This window comes from Platichthys flesus, chromosome 13 (assembly GCF_949316205.1).
Source record: "Platichthys flesus chromosome 13, fPlaFle2.1, whole genome shotgun sequence".
NCBI classification, from domain to species: domain Eukaryota; kingdom Metazoa; phylum Chordata; class Actinopteri; order Pleuronectiformes; family Pleuronectidae; genus Platichthys; species Platichthys flesus.
In genome coordinates this window covers 14,036,546-14,058,417 of record NC_084957.1, presented here as the reverse complement: position 1 = coordinate 14,058,417, position 21,872 = coordinate 14,036,546, and the positions used below count along the sequence as shown (strand labels likewise).

Here is a 21,872-nt window from a genome sequence, read left to right as displayed (position 1 = left end):
GCTTTCACCGATCTTCACCAAAATCGTAGCCACGAATGTCGTGTTTTCATCACACGGTGTGATCGTGGCAAGGCGTGAAAGTTTGATTACACGCCATCAAAACACGAAGTTCTGTATTTCAGACATACATGGTGCAACAAACTAGACATGTAAGACAAGAGTCCCGGCCTGATGACATCTACACAGAAATTATTAATTAACATCACAGCCATTTCAGTTTGACTTATATATTGCACTTACATGTAGCACTTGTAGTTTGACTTTTTTGAAGCTAAAGTACTAACTTGATTCTAGGTTTGTACCCTCATTGTTGAATGCACTTATTGTAAGCTAAATGATATGTAATAAATGTAATGTAATGATAAAATCACAAGAATTATTCGGTATTATCTTGCAATAGATCCCTTTCACCTAAATCTTACACACTGGACCTCTAATGGCAGCTCCGCAGCTACTCACTGTAACAACAAGCATTTGCGTGCATACAACATTATCTCCCCCACATGGCGTGCCAGTAAGCAGCTAAACACGACCAGCGCTGCGCGTGTGAAGCTGCGGCTTTAAATCGGGAATATGCGGTGCGCGCTTGCTACGGTGTGCGCGGTAGACGGAGGAATGTGTCACAGCAGCGCGGAGCCGTAATGATGTCAACTTGTTATTTACTTTCCAAATGTGAATGACTGAGCAGGGCGAAGGGAGAATTGATCAACCGCGGTGTGACCCGCCAGGCGAAAATGAGCTGGAGGAGAGCCGGCGTGGGGGAGGGGAGCGCGCGGCAGATACACGCACCATGCGGAGCCCCCCCCCCCCCGCTACAGCTCAAACGCCACCTAGAATAGTCTTCTGGCGCTAACTTTGCGTGAACACCAGCCGGGTTAAGCTAGGCGGCTAAGCTACTGTATGCTAACAGTGTGGACGCTAACGTGTTCTTTCTGAATCTCTGAGACATCAGTTAACGTAGAGGCAGACAGGGGCTGACGGACAGTGCGTTTGCTCATTAGCTTGATCAGTCGTGTTTATGTTGGTTATATTCAGGTTTAAGGTCAGTTAGCCTTCACCCCCCCCCCCCCACACACACTATCTCTCTCTCTTTTTCCTATTCTCCGTCTACGTCTCTCTCCCTACGCCCTCCCCCCTCTTAACGGGGAAACTCCACCAGAGTCTCCCGCCGCCCCAGCCGCAGAAACTCAACGCATTTCCCTTTCCCCTCCCCTTCCATTTTTTTTATTTTTGTAACTTTTTGAAAAAAAATAAAAATAAACAACCCCTCCACCCCCCGCACCACCACCCCCATCGCGAACTCACAACTTCTACACGCCGGTTGCCAGGGAGCTTTCCGGAGGGGGGGCCGACACTTTACGTTAGTCGGCGGCGGCGGAGTGTTCACCCACGGCGGCGGTCGGAACTTGAAATATGACGGGGAGCAAAACAGGAGGAAAGTCGTCGCTCGCCTAACCGGCTCGAAGTTGGAGGTTTTTCTCTCCCCCGTGGGAAGAGGAAGAGGTGGCGGCGGACACCACGAGTTCACTCGCACGACGCAAGAGAAGGTGAGTTAATTTAAAAAGTCGACCGGCGCGGCTTTGCAAAGATGCATGTTTGTGTGTTCGGCTCTGGGAGATTGAACGGACTTGCTCGTTGTCTGTTTATCGAGCGGTTTGTCGTGGAGGTTTGCCGGCTCAGCCTCGTCCCCCGCCGCCTCACACGTGTGTTGAAATGTCTCACGCTTGTGCCTTTTAATATGCTCTCCTTTTGATCTTAGCACTTTTCTCCTCGCCCTGATTTCTTTCCCCTCGCAGCCAAAGCTGTGTGACTGCCTCGCTAAAATACAATTGGAAGTTTAACAGCTTCGAGGTTGTCCCCGTTTTCGTCCATACTTGGTGAATCTAGTTTTCTCTTTGTTAAAACAATGCACCACAACACTGAAAGCACCAGCATGTTGTGCGGTTTGGGGCATTTTCCCTGAAGCTGAAATATGGACGATATACATATTTATATTCCTTTGCAGACTTAGGAAGCACATGAGTGGGGGAGGGGAGAGACGACCAACTGTACTACATTGCCACTAGTAGTCGAGGGACAGTTCATGTTACTGTATAACTACAGTGTTAATGCTGTTTCCTGAGCTGCAACTGGCTGTAAATCAGCACACAGCAATCTACACAAATCTGTAACACATTCCGCGTGGGGACACTTTTGATGAAGAGATTAATACATTGTTGTGTGACTCATGAATTCTAATTTTCCATGTAGCAGCCCTGGCTTTTCTCAGTAGTTAATGGAGTAATGGGATACAGTACAGACACGGTTAAGATGTCTCGTCTGGCAACTTGAGCATCAAAGTGTTCGTTATTGCTATTAAAGCCAGACCGGAGGATTCAGAGGGAAACAACAGCTCGAACACGCTGCTCTCCCAGTGCTGTTGTGGCCTGATTGTATGTCAGTGGCCCAAATAATAAGTGATGTCCCCCTTTCTTGTTGGCCTACTGACTGATTGTTCACAGCTACCAGTCAGTGTTGCTTTAGCTCCTGCAGGTATGGAAGCATTTCAGCGACAAGGGAAATGCATTAAAGAAATCCTGTGTTAGCAGATGGGGATTGGACTTGATTTGACATTTTGGTTGCTGCTGTGACCTTTTGTGTTTATATTTCACAAAGTTAGCTTGAATACACGAGCTGGGTGACACTTTAAACCCCATAACTGATGTCATTGCCTCAGAGATTCTACAGATATTCTGTACTACATAATAAATTCTACCCTACTTATTCACGATTCCTTGTTTTTATATATGATAGATATTCCGGCCAGCATAGTGTTATTAGATTCAACCATATTGTGTTGCCTAAAGAGCATGATGTTTACCAGTTTTGTCACCAGAGGTGAGAGCTGCTATTGAAGCGTAATTGCAGTCGTTACAAAAATAGGTTTAGTGCTGCCCATTACAAGAACAAAAGCAGTTTTATGATGTCTTAAGTACACGTTTCAGACAACATTTAAGTTTCCATGTATTGCTCTTTAAATATGTTATTTTCAGTGACTAAATTCTTAACTAACTCTATTGATAGCTGTATGTGTTGATGTTTTGGTGTTTCAGTAGCTGGTTACCTTTGTACTCAGTCTTCAGAGGGCATAAATGAATAATGTAGTTAACCCATAGGCCTTCCTCTGTTTTCAGTGACAGGATTTGAGAAAGAAATACATCTTATATTTTTTTCAATGCTCGGTTTTCTCAGGTCTAAAAAGAAAATGAGTGACCTCAGTGTTTCTGCTAGGATTTTTAGTGGGTTGGTGAACAGCACGCTGGCCAGAGTGAAAATCAACAGAAAATAATAATCTCACTTAATTTTAGCTAGTTGATTATAATTCACTTTCTCTTCTCATTCCATGTCCTTACACAGTGCAATGTGAACTATGCAATGTAAGTAAGAACTACCAAAAAGGACAGTAACCATCTTTGCAAAAAATAGATTTTTCATGTACTTTAACTTTTAAGTTTAGCCCATGTCCCATCTGCTTACTAGAAGCCGACATGGCTTATGGCCTATACTGCAGCCAGCAACCTGGGGGCGATGAAGAAGTTTTGGTTTCACTTTTTGGGGTCCTTCATGTCATCCATCTTTAGATACAATCTATGATTTTGTAATCCTCCGGGCTCTGAGCTTCAGCACATTTAATATGACATTAAAAGATTGTTACTACATTTAGTCTCAGCTTTAATTTGAGTAGGTTTACATCAATATTAAATGAATCGTGATGGACATGTGGCCCTTTAGCGCATAATAGCATGGTTCAAATATAACTGGACTTTTGGGAACTAAATTAAGTTTATTGGACCACTGTACGTTGTGTCAATGTTTAAATCCCCAAAAGCTCACATGAACAGAGAGTTTAAATATAGATCAAGTAGAGCTTAATGTCAACACGACTCAAGCTGTGACCATACAACTGAAAATGAGGTTAAAAGTAAAGATCTATCTGGTGTGTAAAGGAACATTTTAAACTAAAATGATCTGATAGACAGAAGAGGGTTAGAAAATCATTTGAAATGTCACGAAAAACCTCAGAAGACTTAATAACCATCTCAAAAACATCCAGAAGAAACAAAGTTTTGTGGACTTGAGAAACAAAAAACAATCTCTATTAATATTATGGTCAAATAAAGGGATGATCCTGTTAAGGCTTGGGCAGATATAAGACTTCCAATGGAACTAGAAAACTATGTGGCAAGAATGTTGAGCTATCTAGGGGAATATGATGTGCTCGGATATAGTCAAATACATACAAAACTCAGTGGATGATGGCTCATATTTCAGCAGACAGGACAAAGATCCTAAACATCTGGTCAAAGCGACCAAAGAGCTTTCCAAGGTAAAATATCCTCAACCTGTCACCTGATCTTAGTCTGACTGAGCTGTATTTCTCGTGTTGAAAACCATTTAAAGCTGAAGATGGCTGGTGTGAAGCTCTGGCAGATACATCACCAGTTAAGATAGAAAGTGTTTCGTGACGTCTGTGAGTTAAAGACTCCAGACGGTCATTGACTGCAGTGATTTTCAACTCAATATTTCAATTATTATTTTTGTTCGACTTAATGTGTATCTGTGGAATTACTTTTGAATCGCTACAGTTAGGGACAGTGGGTGTTGAAAGTTCAAAGCAGTTTTTATAAAGCCTACTCAAATTAAAGGTGATTCTAGAAATGTAATTTTCTACCCATACTTTTATTTTAAAAGTTGAAAGTTGCTGAAGCTCCGAGCCTAAAGATTCAAAATGTGTTGCATTCCACTTACTTTGTTCCCTGTATTTAGTCAAGGAAATGTGACCACTGTGGCCTTGGTGAACTGATGCACAGAAGAGAAAACGGCAAATCCGTGGTACATTGTGTCAGACTGTGTTCAAAACAGAAATGTATCCCATTCTCATAAGTAGGGCAAGGAAGTCCCAGAGAAAGCCCATGGCAGCCCTGTGGTGCTGCAAAGCTCTGTTTCGAGCTGTCCAAATATTTCTGAAGCGGTATTTATTTATGATAGGCCATGGGGGGAGGTGAACCATTCTCTCCGTGCTGTCTTCATGGGCTATCAGCCAGCTCACAGACTAGTGGTTACCCTGAAATGACGCCCATACAAGTACTGGCTAGTCCAAGGCTGTAGTTATTTATTTGGATTTCACTTTGGATTTTGGTTTGCTGTGTTTACCATTGTGTGAACTTGTGTCTGCTGTGCGTTAACCATGTCCTTGAGAGCATTCAAATTAAAACAAGTGGGACAAAGTCACATGCCGTTATTCTTTATAAGTTGTGTCAAACATCCAACTGTTTCAGTGTCTAGCAGGTAATCAGTTTCTATGTCTACTGTGTCTGAACCCATCACACTGGCTAATGATTCACTAGCCTTCTTTGTATTAAATAGAATATATTTGCTGCTTTTAGCAAACATCTGTGTCGCATCATGCTCTGTCAATGGAAAAACCCTTTTTTTGTCAAAGGTCAGTCTGTTAGTACAAACAGGTAATCTCATTTCCAAGTAAAGCAGAGAGACTACGCTCTGTGTGGCCATCGTTCTAGTGTTTCTCCGCAGTTGAACTTTAATTTGTAACAAAGACAGAAAAAAATGTTTCAGGGGCACTAATAATGCTGGAGGATGAGTGTTCAGGAAGCTATGCAAGCATGTGCCAGAGAACCATTTCACCAACGAGGATAGTGTGCCCCCCCCCCCCCCCCCCCCCCCCCCCAAGTCTTTTTTCATTCCCTGCTGATTCAGCCACAAAAGATCAGGAAGAAATTCATTAAATCAACAATATTTTCTTTTGGAGTAGCTGCGTAGGTTGGTCACGTCCGCAACTTGGTTTTTAATAACACTATTTTCCTCTCCTTTATGGTCGAGCTGCAGCTTTTTTTTCTCTGGTCTCCACAGCACAGAGGTGGCAGTAGAGACCAGTGAGAAGTGAATATTCTACCTGAGCTGATAACAACTGCACTTGTAGCTCTACAAATATAACAAAACAATCCAGCAGAGAACAGTTATATTTAACCTTTCCGATTTACACCATCACTGGGTGTTTATTGCGCTAAAGGTGAATTGTTACAAGCTCAAATTAGATCATTCTGTATGTAGGCTGCTGGTTTTATTTGCCACAAACCTTCAAATTAGTGAGATCTTTATTAATTATTAGTTACAGACTAAGTCAGCAGTTGCCTTCTCTCTAGTAGCATAACCTACAGAAGATCAGTCCTCAGCAGCAGAGTGAAGAGGAGGGAGGAGATGACTGATAGTGACTGATGTCTGTGTTCTTTATTCAACATCACGTGTTTTCATGTCAGGTATATTATTTAGTTTATTGACATTTCCCTCTCTTCTTCAGAGACATTATTGAGTTTATAACGAGATTAACATCGTTACTTTGCTGCTGTAGGCATTTTATTTACTGCACAATGCACAATTTTTTATTGAAAATAGTTTGAAACCCCCCCATGGTTGTGTTTAATTCTGGACAGGTAGAAACAAAGACTTGGAAACCGATGCAGATACACATTTGCTTCCTGATTAGATCCTGTAAGTCATGATGAATCTTACTTTTATTTTTCTACAACTAGGAAACCAACTGCAGACCACACAATCTTCTTCCTGTTTAACCCGCACATACAAGCCAAGTGTATGTGAATGTGATATGTGGTTTCATGGCTGTCAGTATGGACAGAGATTAATTCTGATGTGGAGCTAAAATGCTTGTCTGGATGGAGATCGTTTCATTTTAAATTAGTGTGGTCATAGCCTGAGGGCAAACCCTGCCTTCACACACTTGGCATGCGAGTGTCATATAGATCTGACTTATCAGATGGAGCCCGAGATGCACAGTCAATGCACTCACACCATGTGGCTACTCAAATGAAGCTCCAGCTAGCTGTCAACTATACCCTCAGATTAATTGCTGTCATTTTGGTGGTGACTGTGAGGTTAGCTTGCACGGTGCCTGAGTAAGACAGAGGGGCTGTATATGCAGACTTAATTATTTACCATCATCACAATATTGAACAATCTCTTCTTCATACTCATTCAGGCTTAGTTCTGTACTGAATGTACTCATTGGTTTTCTGTCTAAAGCTTTGTCCAGACAGCCAGTGAGAGGAATATGCTGTTGAGTAAAACCATGAATTGTGGCTTTGATCCCACTGCTCCGGAAACGAAACTGCCAACTGCAGAATGCCAGCGAAAGTCTCAAGTTTACCCTCTGCGTGGTTTGTAATTTCCTTTTCCTTGTAGTTGAAAACTTGTCAACAGTGTACCAAACATTGGGTCCTCCCTGTGGTCAACATGTACAAAAAGACGAGCATGACTTTTGGACAAGGCTATTATGACCATGGAATTCAGTTAGTGCATAGAAAGGTTTATCATTCTGCAGTTTATCTACATGGGAGTATGTGCATAATTTATTTTACGTGTGTGTTTAGTCTTCCTGTACCAGTACCGTGTGAAACATTACAAGGTCAGTTTTTATTACAGGAGATTAATGGTGTGTATATTGCCTCCTGATAAGACTACATTATGTGTCTTCATTGAGTGAGGCCACTAATGGGCCACGGAAGAATTAAATGTATGTAAATTATAAATCTGGTATTGATGTTAACAGCGGCGTGTGTTTCACGATCAGAGGTTCGTCTGCCCTATTTTCAACAAGAAATTCGAAACATTTCCAAAATGTCCTCTGTGTGAGTGATGGGTGGCTCAGCAGGATATACGCTGTTTAGAGAACACACACACACATGCTACAAAGGGCGATCTCTGATGTGTAGTTGTTAATGTCGTACTGTGTAAATGCTCAGTAAGGGATAAGTCCAGGGATGGCTTGGAATGAAGATCAGAATTTCAGCTCACTTGTCTGCTTTGTTTGTTTGACCCTGATGTCAGATGGAAGGAAAGCTCCACAAGAGTGTGTGTGTGTGTGTGGGGGGGGGGGGTATCCAGGGTGGCATGAGCAGCTGTTGACAGAGAAGCAAGATCGTCTGGTCACCATGGCAACACTTGTATTGCCCACACTGGTTTGTCGCTGTGTTTACAGCTTATTCGTGCACTTCTCATCTCGCTGGAGAAAAACGACAATTTCCTGGCTGAGGCCCTTTTATGTTGTTGCCTAGTGTTTCTACTGAATGAATGTAGAAATCAACATTTATTTACGCTACTGATAAAAATAGTACAGTCTTTTCTTTTTTCAGTAAAACAGTGTTACATAAAAGCTTGTTTAGACATATACTGTATGTTCCCATAATGATGTAATAGTTTCATTTCCTGTCAGTAGTGGTAATAATGGTCCCATCAACAGTCACATAGCTGAAGGCTGTCAGTTCTCTTCATTATCCAATTAGTTGTTTTTTATCAAATGTACAGATCATTTAGTCTCAATTTCAGATGCAATACTCAGGAATGTGTAGCTCTTTATCATACAACATAAAGATAAACAGAATGCGCTGGCCTAGATTTTACCAATGTGCCTGCTGAATTTTGTGTTGCACAAGATAACCTGTCTTTTCAAAAGATAACATGTCTTTTGCAAAAGATAACATGGTCAGATTGCATGATGGTTAACAAAGAGTGGCCTCTTATCTTATTGGCAGGATATATGCATTGATGAATGCAAGGTCAGAGTACCGAAGGTGTATTCCTCTGCTGTATTATTTAATTCCCACAGTCTCCTCCACACAGAGAAATTTCTTTAGACCAACCCCCGCACAGGCATATACAGCCCCTCCAGTGCCTGGTCCTTTGTGTGCTAACATGCTCGTGTTAAACCACCAGGCTTTGACATGCAATAACCTGGTTACTATTAGTGTTATTAAGGCATATTAAATCTTAATGATAATATGCATCAAATCCTAATAATTTCATTACAACATTGTCTCTGCCCAAATATCCAAAGTAACTCTTCCAGTGTTGACTCTTTTTTAAATTGGATCCAAACTGCAACATCTGTGATTCAGATCTGTTTATGATCTATGTTGATTTCAAAATGTTGCTACAGGATGAGGATTTTGTCCAGTAGGTCCGGTTGGATTAATGATTTTCTTACATAGAAGGCTTGAAAGATGCCATGATCACACTGTGCCTTGTTAATTATTATTTTCCTTCTGTGGTGAAGGTGCAGCTTTGTAAAATATCAAATTTTCACCACCTATAGTTTTTGCAAATTTCTGCTATAAAACTCTTGACAGCATCTATACAGTGTCCTCTACTGTTTACTTCTGGTCATCTATATAATGGATAGGGATTTTTGTTCGTCCACATCAATAGCGGAAAAAGCCATGGGGTCTATCTTGTTGGAGCAATGTAAGACTGCTGATATCCTTTTATCTCTATTGAGAATACTAAATGACAACAATGGACAAGTGGGAGTTGTCGTTTTTATTTGATTCTAATGGGTTCAGCATGAGAGTGGATCATAGGTCCTTGCGCTTCCCATTAGCAGACATCATGATGAATCTTTCTGGTGAACCTTGCTGTCTGTCACCAACCCCCATTCAGTCCCTGGGGAGAAAATATAAGTGATGGTGGCGGCGCATGTGAATGTGCAACCAGACCTTTAGTTTATTGCAGATCTGTCAAGGCGTATTTCAAAGATTTTTCCCCTTTTGTAGTTTGTATGAGGACCATAGCATGAAGACATGTTGTCAATAACAGTAGCTGCAGTTGTAGCAATGTGTTACCCTGATGACCTTGCTGATTGTTAGCTGCTGGAAGAAGCATTAGGTCTGCCCTCGTGGTTCCAGGGGTGATCAGCCATGTGCTATTGAGAGTCGACTGTCTGCAGACCCAGTTTCTACCTCAGTAGGCTATTTCTTCCTCTATGAGCGCTTCCTCTCTACTTGGAGTGGCAGTCAGTGGGTGGAGTCACTGGTCTGAATGAAACCACGCACACTTGTTTCGTTTCTCCCCGCGCACAGGCGGCCACCCCTGGTAAACATTGAAAATGTAGCCGCCCATAGGAAGCGTGGGAGAACTGTTCCCCCAGGAGACTTGAAGGCTACCATCCCCCACAGGTGCTGATCTACCATCCCCCACCGCCGCCGACCTACATTGGCCGCCGCTAAGTGACTCATTGAGAGAGGCAAAGAATAACGCTCAAATGGTTGTTGTGATTACCTGTTTGTGGATCATTATTTATCACCCTGCTCCCATTCCACCACCACTACCACCACCACCTCTCTTTGATTCCCCTCCCCCACTCAAATCCCCCCCCCCCCAGGACTGCAGCCCAACCAGAAGCTTCAAAGGCGGGTTTTTACTCAGCAGAGCAGTTCAAGAGAAAATGGCTGCTGTTTCCAGGTCTTGTTTGCACATCTGTCAGGAGGTGACCGTTCAGGAGAAAATGGGCTCCCTGGTATGCTGGTTTTTAACATTGTGCTTTTCAAATCTGCATGTGTAGGAGTCGGACGGTTCTGTATTGTGTGTGTTCTCTGCTACTTCTGCACTGAAATTGTTATATTTTTAAAGAAACTGTTTAATTTGCATATAGAGCTGAAGTTGGTCATGATTGTAACCTATTCTGTTTGGTGCAGAGAGGAGAGGATGCCAGGGTTGTCTCGATTTAGTTACGGTAGATTAGACCAAGTGAAGTATTTAAAACACATAGCTGCAGTGTACAAGCCCAAGGGTCAAGTGGGTTTCTAAACCGATTTTTTTTTTTTTTTAACTGTAAATTATCTCTTCCTTAATCAAAGCTAAATTTGTGCAGGGTTTAAAAGTGTTGTCATGTTACCCCTGGAGCGTGCACAAACCTGTGACATGTGTGGCTTGGCTTCAACTCAGATATTTAAAAAATGAATAATCATACCCAGTCTTTTCTTACACATGCTAGTAGAGCACCGTAGCAGCATTGCTCTCCTGCATCAGTGTTGGATTTTGAATTTCATATTGGTTGTTTTTTTTGAAGATGGTTAATCATACATTGCTCAGTGGTAGATATCAATTTTGCATATTTACATTGGTAAGGTAATCATACTCAAGAGGAATGAATTTTAAAATGGTTTAAATGGGAATTAATAGTACTTGTCTTTAAGAGATACTGTCAGTTAATTCACAGCTGTGCAGCCAGTTTACAGCATAAGTTTTTGCTTTGGGTGTCAATTGCGTAAGCAAAGAGTGAATTGGTACTTTGCTTAGCTGACAGATTTGATTCCGATACATTTGTCAGTCGTGGTTGAGGTGGAAGACTGAAAATGCAGCTGACATGTGCAGTGTTGACAGGGCCTTAAATTATGATGGATTTTATTGTTCTTCTGCATCGACCACATCCTTTGGCCTAACGCACGTAGGTGGCTTGGTAAGCTGTGTAATTTATATTCTCTATGGTTACAATAAACGTCGTAAAAACAACTTGATGACCTCAGGGGGGTTCTCATTATTTGCAATTTTGGGTTTACATTTCTCTTGTCCTGTCTATTGCCTGTCTTTTAAAACATCCGATTGTTTGTTAACACTATTATATATGTACAGTATTTTGGTTGTGCTCTGGTTCTTTTAGGTGTTTTCAGACTTGACATGTGGGTAGAATCCAGAGAATTGGCCACAGAGTTTACCCAGTTTGCCTTTCACACACAGATAAAGGAGTGGGAGGTCCTCTGTGCAGACACATTCACAACAGCAACAACTCCTCCGCATCATTCAGGCGAGCTGTGCAGCAGGCAGAGACAGGAAGCGACGTTTTAACTCTGCTGTTGAGATCACATGGTTTTCCTTACAACACACTAGGTGTTGGCTCTTATCCCCACAACCTCACTTGACATCTTTGTCGGTGTCGTCTGTGTATGTTGCCACATTTTAACTGTGAGACGATCTTGTCCTTAAGTTGTTCTTAAATATGTGTATGTACACATATTTAGTAAATGTTGCCATACTTGCTTTTAACTACCTGCATGCATCATGGTCGCTTCATGTATCCCTGTGTCCACTTGATGCGTTGGTTGCGCACTTTCTGCCATATGCCATACACATAGTACGGGTAGGGACAGTGCATAACCTCTGGTTCTCCATATTTTTTATCTACAAAATGCAAAACTTTACGTTGCGTGTGTGTTGTGCCCTGGAGTGGAAAAACTCCTGTAACATGCATAGTACATTAGACATCCTTCCATATAATGAAGAATGCGGCAGGAGATTTTCTGGGTCAGACGTGTTCACAACAATAGGAAAATGTCATAGAGCCAAATAATTTCAGGAGAGTGTATGGTGTTATGTTCTAATTCCCATCGTATTTTAAGGCTACAGTATCCCATAATCATATACACCTCCCACCTCTAGTTAATCCTTGCTTTGAAAACAGTGTTTTTTGTTGTAGTGGTCTTAAAAGAAGTAGCCCCCCCCCCTCTTATCACTTCAGTGGATACATGTCTCCTTTCCTAGATGACACATTGTTTGTTCAAAGGAGACTCTGATACCCGGCTAACTGGTGATGGTGCCATCATGGGCCCGGTAGAGGGATTATTGCCTCTGCCCTGCACCGATGGGACCCGAGCCCCTCCAGGCTCCCTGCTAATTATGTTTCCAGTTGTTTGGTATGTATCTGTAGTGGCCTTGGGTGCAGCGCAGCCTTGCTTTGATGTGGCTACCCCCTTCCTAGTCCCACATGTAAGCTACTAAGCTAAAGAGAAACATGGTAACAGCGGTCAAAGCAGGGCACAATGGCAAAGATAGACTAGCTTTGTTTTCTTTATGGAAGAAGGTCACAAAGAGTCCTTGCCTCGTGAGTCCAGTACAGATGGTATCTGTGATAGAGGGAAAATTGAGATTCAACCAGTATTTTTACTTTTAGTAAAATTCCCTCTAGCATTGGTTGCAGTGGTTTCTTCTACACCAGGTGCAACTTAACCGAAGCAGTTTTTTGTGTCAGTAAGCCCATCGTACTTCAGCTGTAGTACAATAAAGAAAGAAAGAATATACCAAGGTGAAAGTGAATAATTCATGTTGAGTAACATGTTCAAGCCCTCTGGCTGCATGCCCACTTGTAATTGGGACAACGCCATTCTCTGTCTATTTTTCTCTCGATCACTCTCGTTGCTACGCTACAAAAGGAAACTTGAGTGGGCCCGGACAGTGTTTGGAATGAAAGTTGGACATCCATGCGGTCCTCATACCTGACACCACCCCCCTCCATTTCTCTTCTTATTTTCAGCAAAATGTCTGTCCCTTTATCTCCCAGTGGGAGAGCAGGAAATGGCTCTCTACTTTTAAGCCATGACTCATTTTCAGGTTGCAGTTTTTTTCGTATTTTCCTAGTACTACACAGACAGCTCTCATGCTCATTGTTTTAGCTGTGCATTTGTGTATGTTTACATCTTATTTGTGGGTATATAATTAATATCATTACAGCTCAATTTACCCTTCTCTAAAGAAGAGTATGCTTGAATGAGTGGGAAATTATAAACCCTCTTAGTATTCTCACAGTATTCGTCTGCCTGAGGACACAAAACTTGATGGAATTTAAAATGTTATTGCATTTTTGTTTCTCAGGCCCCCTTTAGTTTTGAAATGGTCTCAATTGAAATATTTTTCATAAGCTCTGTTAAACATTTCATATTTGTTGAAAATAACTCTGAAATGGAGGGTCAGGTCTGCTTCTAGGATGATTAGCCCCTCGGCCTCCTGTGTCATTTAATAGATGGGCACAAGACTGGCATTTAATATCCTTACAGATTTATCAGGACTCTTTTACATCTAGATAGTTGGCTTGTTCACTAATGGGAAGCCCCAGTCAGTTCTCAGTAGATGCCAAATGGATATAGATTTGGCAAAGGAAGGATTCATGCAGCAATGAGCAGGACAAAAGTGAGCATGTTGTAAGAGAGGCTAGAAAACAGCACTGTCCTCTGTGTGTGGGTGTGTATTCAAATATATTGGCACACAACTGTCACTGAACAAAAGCCAGGACTGATTTCTGCTGGCTGCGACATTTGTGTTTATTTTTTGGGGATATGAAAGAGAAATAATTTTTTCGAGTGGGTTAAAATGTCTTGTGCAAGACTGTCTTGTTTGAAATCTGAATTAAAACTAAATGTTTGATTTTATTTTCAGGAGTGAGCCCAGCCTTACAACATATCTCCTCCCTGTCCTTGGGCTAAGATGAGTATTACCAGCGACGAAGTGAACTTCTTGGTCTACAGATACCTCCAAGAATCAGGTTTGTCTAACTAAACAGTAATATACCCCTAAAAAGGAATTGATCAACTTAGGCTTGAAACATCTATTGCTGATATTTTAGGTTTTTGCTGTCAAAGCACATTTATTTGGTCATTGACTAGAAAATGCAATTATCATGCATTTCTAAAGGCAAAGCACATGTCCAGCATGATGCCTACGTGCGTCAGGAGATGTTTTTCTTATCACATTGTGGATGGAAATAAACAGCTTGTAATGTGGCTGCACAGAGCATTGCCCTTAATGTCAACCTGTTTTTCACTCTTAAGATTCTGATCACAGATCAAATTCGAGTCGCAGAGCTTTTATTACTGGTTTTAGATCAGCATCTGAGGCCATCTGACAGAATACAAGCTACTAGCAGCACAGAGGTCAACATTGACATTGGCATGCCTTATTATACTCTCAAATGTCATACTTGTTACGCCATTGGGGTTTTGTATTCAATTACTGTTGGCTTTGTTTGGATCAGACAAGACTTTTCTTTGAATATTTGTGCTGTGTTTGTGCACATCTTGTGCTTGGCACTCGCCCATTAATGGATGTGAATGGTGTGTTTTGTTTTCAGGTTTCTCCCACTCAGCATTCACCTTTGGCATTGAGAGCCACATTAGCCAGTCAAACATCAATGGAACACTAGTGCCCCCTGCAGCTCTCATCTCCATCCTGCAGAAAGGGCTTCAGTATGTAGAGGCAGAGATCAGCATTAATGAGGTGAGAAGAGGGATCTGCTTTTATTGAATCCCAACAATGTTTTTATGATTTTTTATTTCCCCTTCTGCCCTACTCCTAAGAGAAAAACTGAAGAATGTTTGTAAGGAACAGTAATTGGAAAGCCTTACTCAACTTGCCTAAATAAAGATTATTATGAAGGAAGACTCTAGACGAGTCACAATTTAAATATTGCCTCATGCTGTCTTATATATGACTGCTGCTCTGACAGGATGGCACAGTCTTCGATGGTCGACCGATCGAGTCGCTGTCGCTCATCGACGCTGTGATGCCAGATGTGGTGCAGACACGACAGCAGGCATTCCGCGACAAGTTGGCCCAGCAACAGGTGGCTGGTGTCATGACTGCTTCGACCTCTGGAATCCAGTGTAATGCACCAAAGAATGGAGAAGCCACCTTCAATGGGGAGGAGAATGGCACTCACATCATGAGTAAGTTGAATAAATACAGGTGTCTCAGTAGTAGGCACTAACATTATCTATGGAGTAGTTATGGTTCTGGCTACATTCACACCACTATGTTTTAGTTTTGGTGTCTGTGCAATTCTGGAGTTCTGAAGTGCCTGACAGAGAACTTTGCCAGATGGCCCTGTTTTAGGTTTAAATCTCTATTCAAAAAATCAATTAGTATGTGGAGGTAAAAACACAGAATTCAGTATATCTTTGCAAAGATTGACTAGTCTGTATTCAATGTTTGGATTTAAATATATAATGACTATAATAATGTAAAATATATCTTCTTCTTATTAGACACCATATTTTGTTTATTTATCAGCCACACTATCATGGTAATGGCAGAGTTTTAATCCAGACTCTTTATGCTGAATAAGTCAATGTTGGCCTCTAATCCTCTAATCAAAGATTTATTCAGAAAACTATATGAACTTTAGTCATCTGTATGGTTTTCACAGAAGTTTTTAATAAAAGGTGTCGCATTTTCCCCCCCTGTTTTAAACTCTGCCTACATCACTGCGACTGGGTTCTCATTATACTGTGATAATTGTGTGCGTGCCAACTGGGTCAGTCTCTCATACTTAGATGTATAAAAATAGCTCTGGCTTATAACAGCAAAAACACATTATTGATTTTCTTTGATCCGACTCTTTTGTTTAAATGCAACACCCCACCCCCTTAACATTAGGCGATAAATAATATTCATTAGAGATAATACTATCTGCAGTATATTAATACTACCACTAAGCTTGCTGACAATTGTGGGCATATATGTGCTTGCATGTGTGTGCTGATGCATCTATTAATATGTGCATATGTATCTGTCCATCTGTTTGCGCCGGCCCTTCTCAGATAACCACAGCGAGCCCATGGAGATGGATATGGATGTTGCGATACCAGCCAGTAAAGCCACAGTGCTCCGAGGCCACGAGTCCGAAGTGTTCATCTGCGCTTGGAACCCTGTCAGCGATCTGCTGGCCTCAGGGTGAGTCTCTGTCTGAGCTGAAACAGATCGCCGGATGAGTCATGCTTTGTGTGCCCGCTTTGGCTTTTATTTTGAAAGATAAATGAGGCAGCTTATGTTGCAAACATTTTTTGACCCTCTCCTGCTGCGTTGGTATTGTCTTCAGCTCGGGAGACTCCACCGCCAGGATCTGGAACCTGGACGAGAATAATAACTCCAACTCTACCCAGCTGGTGCTGCGCCACTGTATCCGAGAAGGTGGCCAGGATGTCCCCAGCAACAAAGACGTCACCTCACTAGACTGGAATGTAGGTCCCCAAACATCACTCCATGTCTACTCTATCTACTTGTACCATGTGCAGACTGTGATGCTGAAGACGCTCAACTAACAGATCTGTTTATCGTTCCATCCGACAGAGCGACGGGACTCTCCTGGCAACTGGCTCGTACGATGGATTTGCAAGGATTTGGACAAAGGATGGTATGTCCTCCATCGTTCTAGCATAGCGTTGCTTCCCTGTGTTATAAGGATTGTATCATTGTTATTGTAATTAATGCAACGTCAATTTCTGAAGAATCTTTTCTAAAATAAATGGATATGGCTCTTATCCTTTAGGAAATCTGGCAAGCACCTTGGGACAGCACAAAGGGCCCATATTTGCACTCAAGTGGAACAAGAAGGGGAACTCTATTCTCAGTGCTGGCGTAGATAAGGTATTTTATAAAGCTCCCCAAGCATGGATTTTTGTCTGTCAATAATAATATCCACATGGTTGTTTTTTCTGTACCAGTCCTAGGGCTTGAAATTAACTTTTTTTAGATCACTCGCCAGGGTGTAAATCAGAAACATATAATTTCTCTGGAATCCATAAACTACAATTTAAACTGCACTTCTATTAGTGAATATTTATCTGTATAAACTAGGGACAGAGGGAGAGAACCCTGTTAGTACTTGGGGTCTTAGATGTTTAGTAAATATATTTATAATAAATTTATAAACAGCAGATGTGCTCATTTTGTGATTGAAAATAAATGAGTTAATAAATTCACATACCAAAGTTAATGACAATGATACATTCAGTCTTTTAATTTATCAATCTTTATTATGTTGCTTAAGATTCTTTCAATGCACATTTTCATTTTCCAGACGACAATCATTTGGGATGCACACACAGGAGAAGCCAAGCAGCAGTTCCCCTTTCACTCAGGTAAATCCATTACACTGTGTATCCACAACAATCACAGCTGATGGAGATGTATAAATATGATGTAATAATAATAATAAATATGACCTTTTTAATGAGTATAACTTTTTCATTGAAACATTCTCCAGCCCCAGCTCTGGATGTCGACTGGCAGAACAACAGCACCTTTGCCTCCTGCAGCACAGACATGTGCATCCACGTCTGTCGACTTGGCAGCGACCGGCCCCTCAAAACCTTCCAGGGCCACACGGTAAACAGCCTTTTCCACGCTGACCTTCTGACCTTCTCTCACACAGTGCTGTGCTCAAGCCTCATGCTAATGTTTTTTACACCACGCAGAATGAAGTTAATGCCATTAAGTGGGATCCGTCAGGGATGCTGCTCGCCTCCTGCTCAGATGACATGACGCTCAAGGTAAGAGACCAGTCCTCGGAGGTTAAACAGATAAAGCCTGAGTGGGGATTTGTATTCAGTCGTTATATTTAGTTGTTGCTGTTTTCCTCACGCTCAGATCTGGAGTATGAAGCAGGATTCCTGTGTTCACGACCTCCAGGCTCACAGTAAAGAGATCTACACCATCAAGTGGAGTCCCACAGGCCCTGGCACAAACAACCCCAACTCTAACATCATGCTCGCCAGGTGGGAAGTCACTCACATCGCTCACTTTTGAAAGCAACGTTCAGGTTTTGTGTGCTCAGACTAAAACAACATGCGTGTCTGAATGTGTGTTTGGGAAGCAGACTCTTGTCAAAGTCTGGCATTCAGAAGAAACCATGTTTCAGGCAAAATCTCACTGCTAGTAAATGTCAGTGGCTCACAGCCTCACACCCTGACCCAGATGTGCACGCGTGTTTGCATGTTCTAGTTAAAGTACCACTGGAATTCACTGCCATTACTGACAACCCAGCATACCTGCCTGTAATTCACAAAGGAAATAAAACTGCTATCATTGCAATGGCCTGGATGGAACTTCAGGATCTTTAATAAATGACATTGTTGTTCAGTATGATTGCAATACATTTTTAATTGACTTCAGTTTAGCGCTCCGCATAAAATGTCTCTTCACTTTCATTTTTTGCCAGCCTTAGATCAACCCTTGCTATTTATACTCTCTTTGTGAAGCACATGTGTCGATTGGAGTCAGACTCCATTTGTTTTCAGCAGGGTCTGATTACAGGTGTTGGTTTGAAACAGATTGACACTCCCTTTTTTTTTTATCAAAATTCGCAAATTTTTAATTGTCACTGGTTAAAGTGTTAGACTGTTGTGCAGTTTTTCTCCTCAACAAAAAGGTGATTATCATGGTTTCTAGGATATTTTATATTAGATGTCAACATGTGAGCATTTTGACCAAATATTCGAGTGCTAAAACACAAAAATGATTAACACAACACAGACTTGTACCTCGGGCACCAACAAAACATATTTAATAGATCATCTTGTCACAAAACCAGATGATAATGAATCCTAACTCTGGTCTCATGTCCTATTTTTTCATTTTTGTCTTTCCCACAGTGCCTCCTTTGACTCGACAGTGCGACTGTGGGATGTCGAGCGAGGCGTTTGTATTCACACACTGACCAAGCACCAGGAGCCCGTCTACAGCGTGGCCTTCAGCCCAGACGGCAATCACCTGGCCAGCGGCTCCTTCGATAAGTGTGTTCACATTTGGAACACCACGGTGAGCGTCGCAGAGGGATCGATACGGTTACGGACTGAGTAGACTCATAAGGTGGTAACACATTTGTTTGTCACCTTGTTTCAGACTGGAGCCTTGGTGCACAGCTACAGGGGCACTGGCGGTATTTTCGAGGTTTGCTGGAACAGCACCGGGGACAAAGTTGGAGCCAGTGCATCAGACGGCTCGGTAAGCCACAGCCTGTGTGATTATGAATTGTGTTTGCTCAACTTTTTAATTCATCTTATGTAGTAAAAAATAATTAACATTAAAATACTAACAACTTTATGAAACTAACACTCCAATAGCACTTAAATGGCACTTGCTTATAGCACTTTGTAGTTTTGCTTTATTTTGAGGAAATTGTACTTTCTTGATTCTTGCTGTCCTGGGTCTGTACCCTCGGGGTTGAATGCACTTATTGTAAGCCGCTTTGGATAAAGGCATCAGCTAAATGTAATGTAATTTAGTTTGTCGCTTGCTTATAAAATGTTCAAGCACTTGGTGATGGCTGGCATGTATCATTAACACCACCACATGTCTTTGCTTTCCAGGTATGTGTTCTCGATCTCCGAAAATAGCCGACCTGAGACTTTGATGAATTCTGGAACGTGCAGCAGATTGCCTTCTTCTGACATCAGCAAAAACTCTCATTGCTCAAGAGGAGCCGTTAAGGTTGACTGAAACAAAACCTTCACGGGAGGAAAACCACATGACCGCACCAGCTTCTGAGGAGCCAAAACCAACTGAATTCCATGCACCTTTATTGTCTGTTGCAGTGTGTTTTACAACATGCCTGTTTTGAGACAACGGCAGCGGGTTAAAGAGATCCCCAAGACTGGTCTGAATCCAAATCCCTGGGGGCATCCGCATTTTTAAAAGGTTTCTAATGAGGAAGTGCTGTGATCGCTCCGGGCCACTGGTCCAGCTGTTAGCGGGTTGTAAGGGTTGGAGACGCAAAGATGAGTTCTACATGAAGAGAGGTGTTAATCACACACGTGTTTGGCTCCGAAAGGCAGCAAATTAAAGAAAGTTTGTGGTTTTTAAAATTCCTTTTTTCGAATGTTACTTCATGTCCAAATGAAAACTGGAGACATGATAGAAGTGACATCGATACTGAAGCACTGCTATTGTCTTGCCGACAGGGTGCTGAGCTTCTCCTCAGCGGAGAATAGTTTGTTTCTTGCATTTTCTTTGTCTATTTTCCACAGAAGGACGTTTGAAAGTCAAAGTTGAATGTGCCGCTACAAGGTAGTTCTCAACTCATGTTTAACATCAGGTCAACAACAACAGGAAGAACCTGCCAAGAAATAATCTCCGAACATGACCTGCTCAATTTGCTTGAGATTAGATCAGTTGTGTTTAAGATGTGAAAAGTGTGGTTTACAAAGTCAAAGTGTTCTCCCTTTTGGATGTAAATTTAAAGAATGTAAAGATATGTAAATTAGATTAATACACAGACTTATATACTGTGTATATATGTATATATACAGTACTCTTTATTGACATCCTGTAGCGGCGCATTAATGCTACAGTCGACACTTCTTTTACTGCTAATGCGCAGCAAGAAGACCTTTTTTAAATGAAGTGCATGTCTCATCATCAGCTTCTTTTAATACAGTCTTTCTCGACTCGACCAATCCTATCCAGTGCTTTTGTTTCGGGGTTTTCACAGTGAAGGCAGGTGACTACTGTCTCTGTTAAGCCACTGTAGAAAATGGCCTCTTATTTACCTGCACGCAGTCAACTATCCGGTCAACAGTGCAGGAGCGAGCGGTGGTTTGAAGCATTGAGATATTGTTTAATATAGAGCTGGACATGAGAGAATCAACAACTAGACCCTACCTATGAGACCCTCCATGGCTCTTAGCATTACCACTGGGACCAGAAGGTGGAGATCACGTGTAAAATCCCACTGTTTGTAAAAGAAGAAGAAAAAGATGCTATGATTGGTCTTATTCAATCCCACTGAGCTTCTCACACGCGCAGTAAGTCGAGCTCCCTCTGCACATGTCAAACACACCGTCACTCGGATTTCCCTTTGTTTTTGTCCCTTTTCTACCTTTCAGTCTATTTCAGCCAAAACAACATGAAGTGTTGGCACTTTTTGTATTGGCTGGTTCAGCAAATGTCCAGATTTTGTCCTTTTTTTTTTCTACAGTCACAATCGGATGTTTGATGGGTGGTTCGTTGTTTGTCGTTTGCTGAGAGCCATTATTGTCTGTGTCAGACTGAGAATCGGGCTGTGGGTTGGTGGCCTTTTCTGGCATGCTAAGGAGCCCGGAGTTATGGAATAAGTGCTGTGACAGCTACTGTTTCTCTCGACGCCCTGGTCCGGGGTGCACTCACCTGTTTTTCGAGGACAACACTTTGAAGTCATTCTGTGTCTCAAATAAATCACTCTATTTTGATATCAGAAACCACGGAGCCTGTGTCTTGATTTCAGTTAGTTTGAGACTGAAACTGGTTGTGTGCCTCAGTGCAGTTTCAGTCCCTCCAGGTGTTCCATTCCCAATATCAGGTCACTGTGACCTTTGACCACAGTTTTATCATATAATCTTTTGAGTCTAAGCAACAACTGATCAAAATTTGAGAGGTCACGGTGATTTGACTTTCCACCTCCAAAATCAAATCAGTTCTTCAGTGAGTCCAAATGAACGTTG

The 21,872-nt window shown here is 41.9% G+C and overlaps 1 protein-coding gene across 2 annotated transcripts; it reads left to right on the top strand.

The window, feature by feature from the left end:
* Nucleotides 1-1,144: 1,144 nt before the first annotated feature.
* On the top strand, nt 1,145-21,629 carry tbl1x (transducin beta like 1 X-linked). 2 transcript variants are annotated; one of them, XM_062402420.1, is made up of 15 exons: nt 1,145-1,547; nt 14,056-14,161; nt 14,747-14,892; nt 15,122-15,341; nt 16,215-16,347; nt 16,493-16,634; nt 16,744-16,807; nt 16,943-17,040; nt 17,474-17,534; nt 17,660-17,781; nt 17,871-17,945; nt 18,043-18,170; nt 19,047-19,212; nt 19,297-19,398; nt 19,764-21,629. In XM_062402420.1, the coding sequence occupies exons 2-15, from the start codon at nt 14,104-14,106 to the stop codon at nt 19,788-19,790; spliced, it is 1,542 nt and encodes a 513-aa protein (XP_062258404.1). In that variant the 5' UTR covers nt 1,145-1,547; nt 14,056-14,103; the 3' UTR covers nt 19,791-21,629. The 2 variants fall into 2 exon arrangements, with proteins under 2 accessions (XP_062258404.1, XP_062258406.1); XM_062402422.1 differs by lacking the exon at nt 1,145-1,547 and adding an exon at nt 10,349-10,366.
* The last annotated feature ends 243 nt before the right edge of the window (nt 21,630-21,872 follow it).

Excerpts from the sequence above, each read along its gene's own strand:
- tbl1x (XM_062402420.1), top strand. The coding sequence starts at position 14,104 with ATGAGTATTACCAGCGACGAAGTGAACTTCTTGGTCTACAGATACCTC. Across the intron at positions 17,782-17,870 it reads AAACCTTCCAGGGCCACACG|AATGAAGTTAATGCCATTAA; the intron begins GTAAACAGCCTT and ends TACACCACGCAG. Across the intron at positions 18,171-19,046 it reads TCTAACATCATGCTCGCCAG|TGCCTCCTTTGACTCGACAG; the intron begins GTGGGAAGTCAC and ends TCTTTCCCACAG.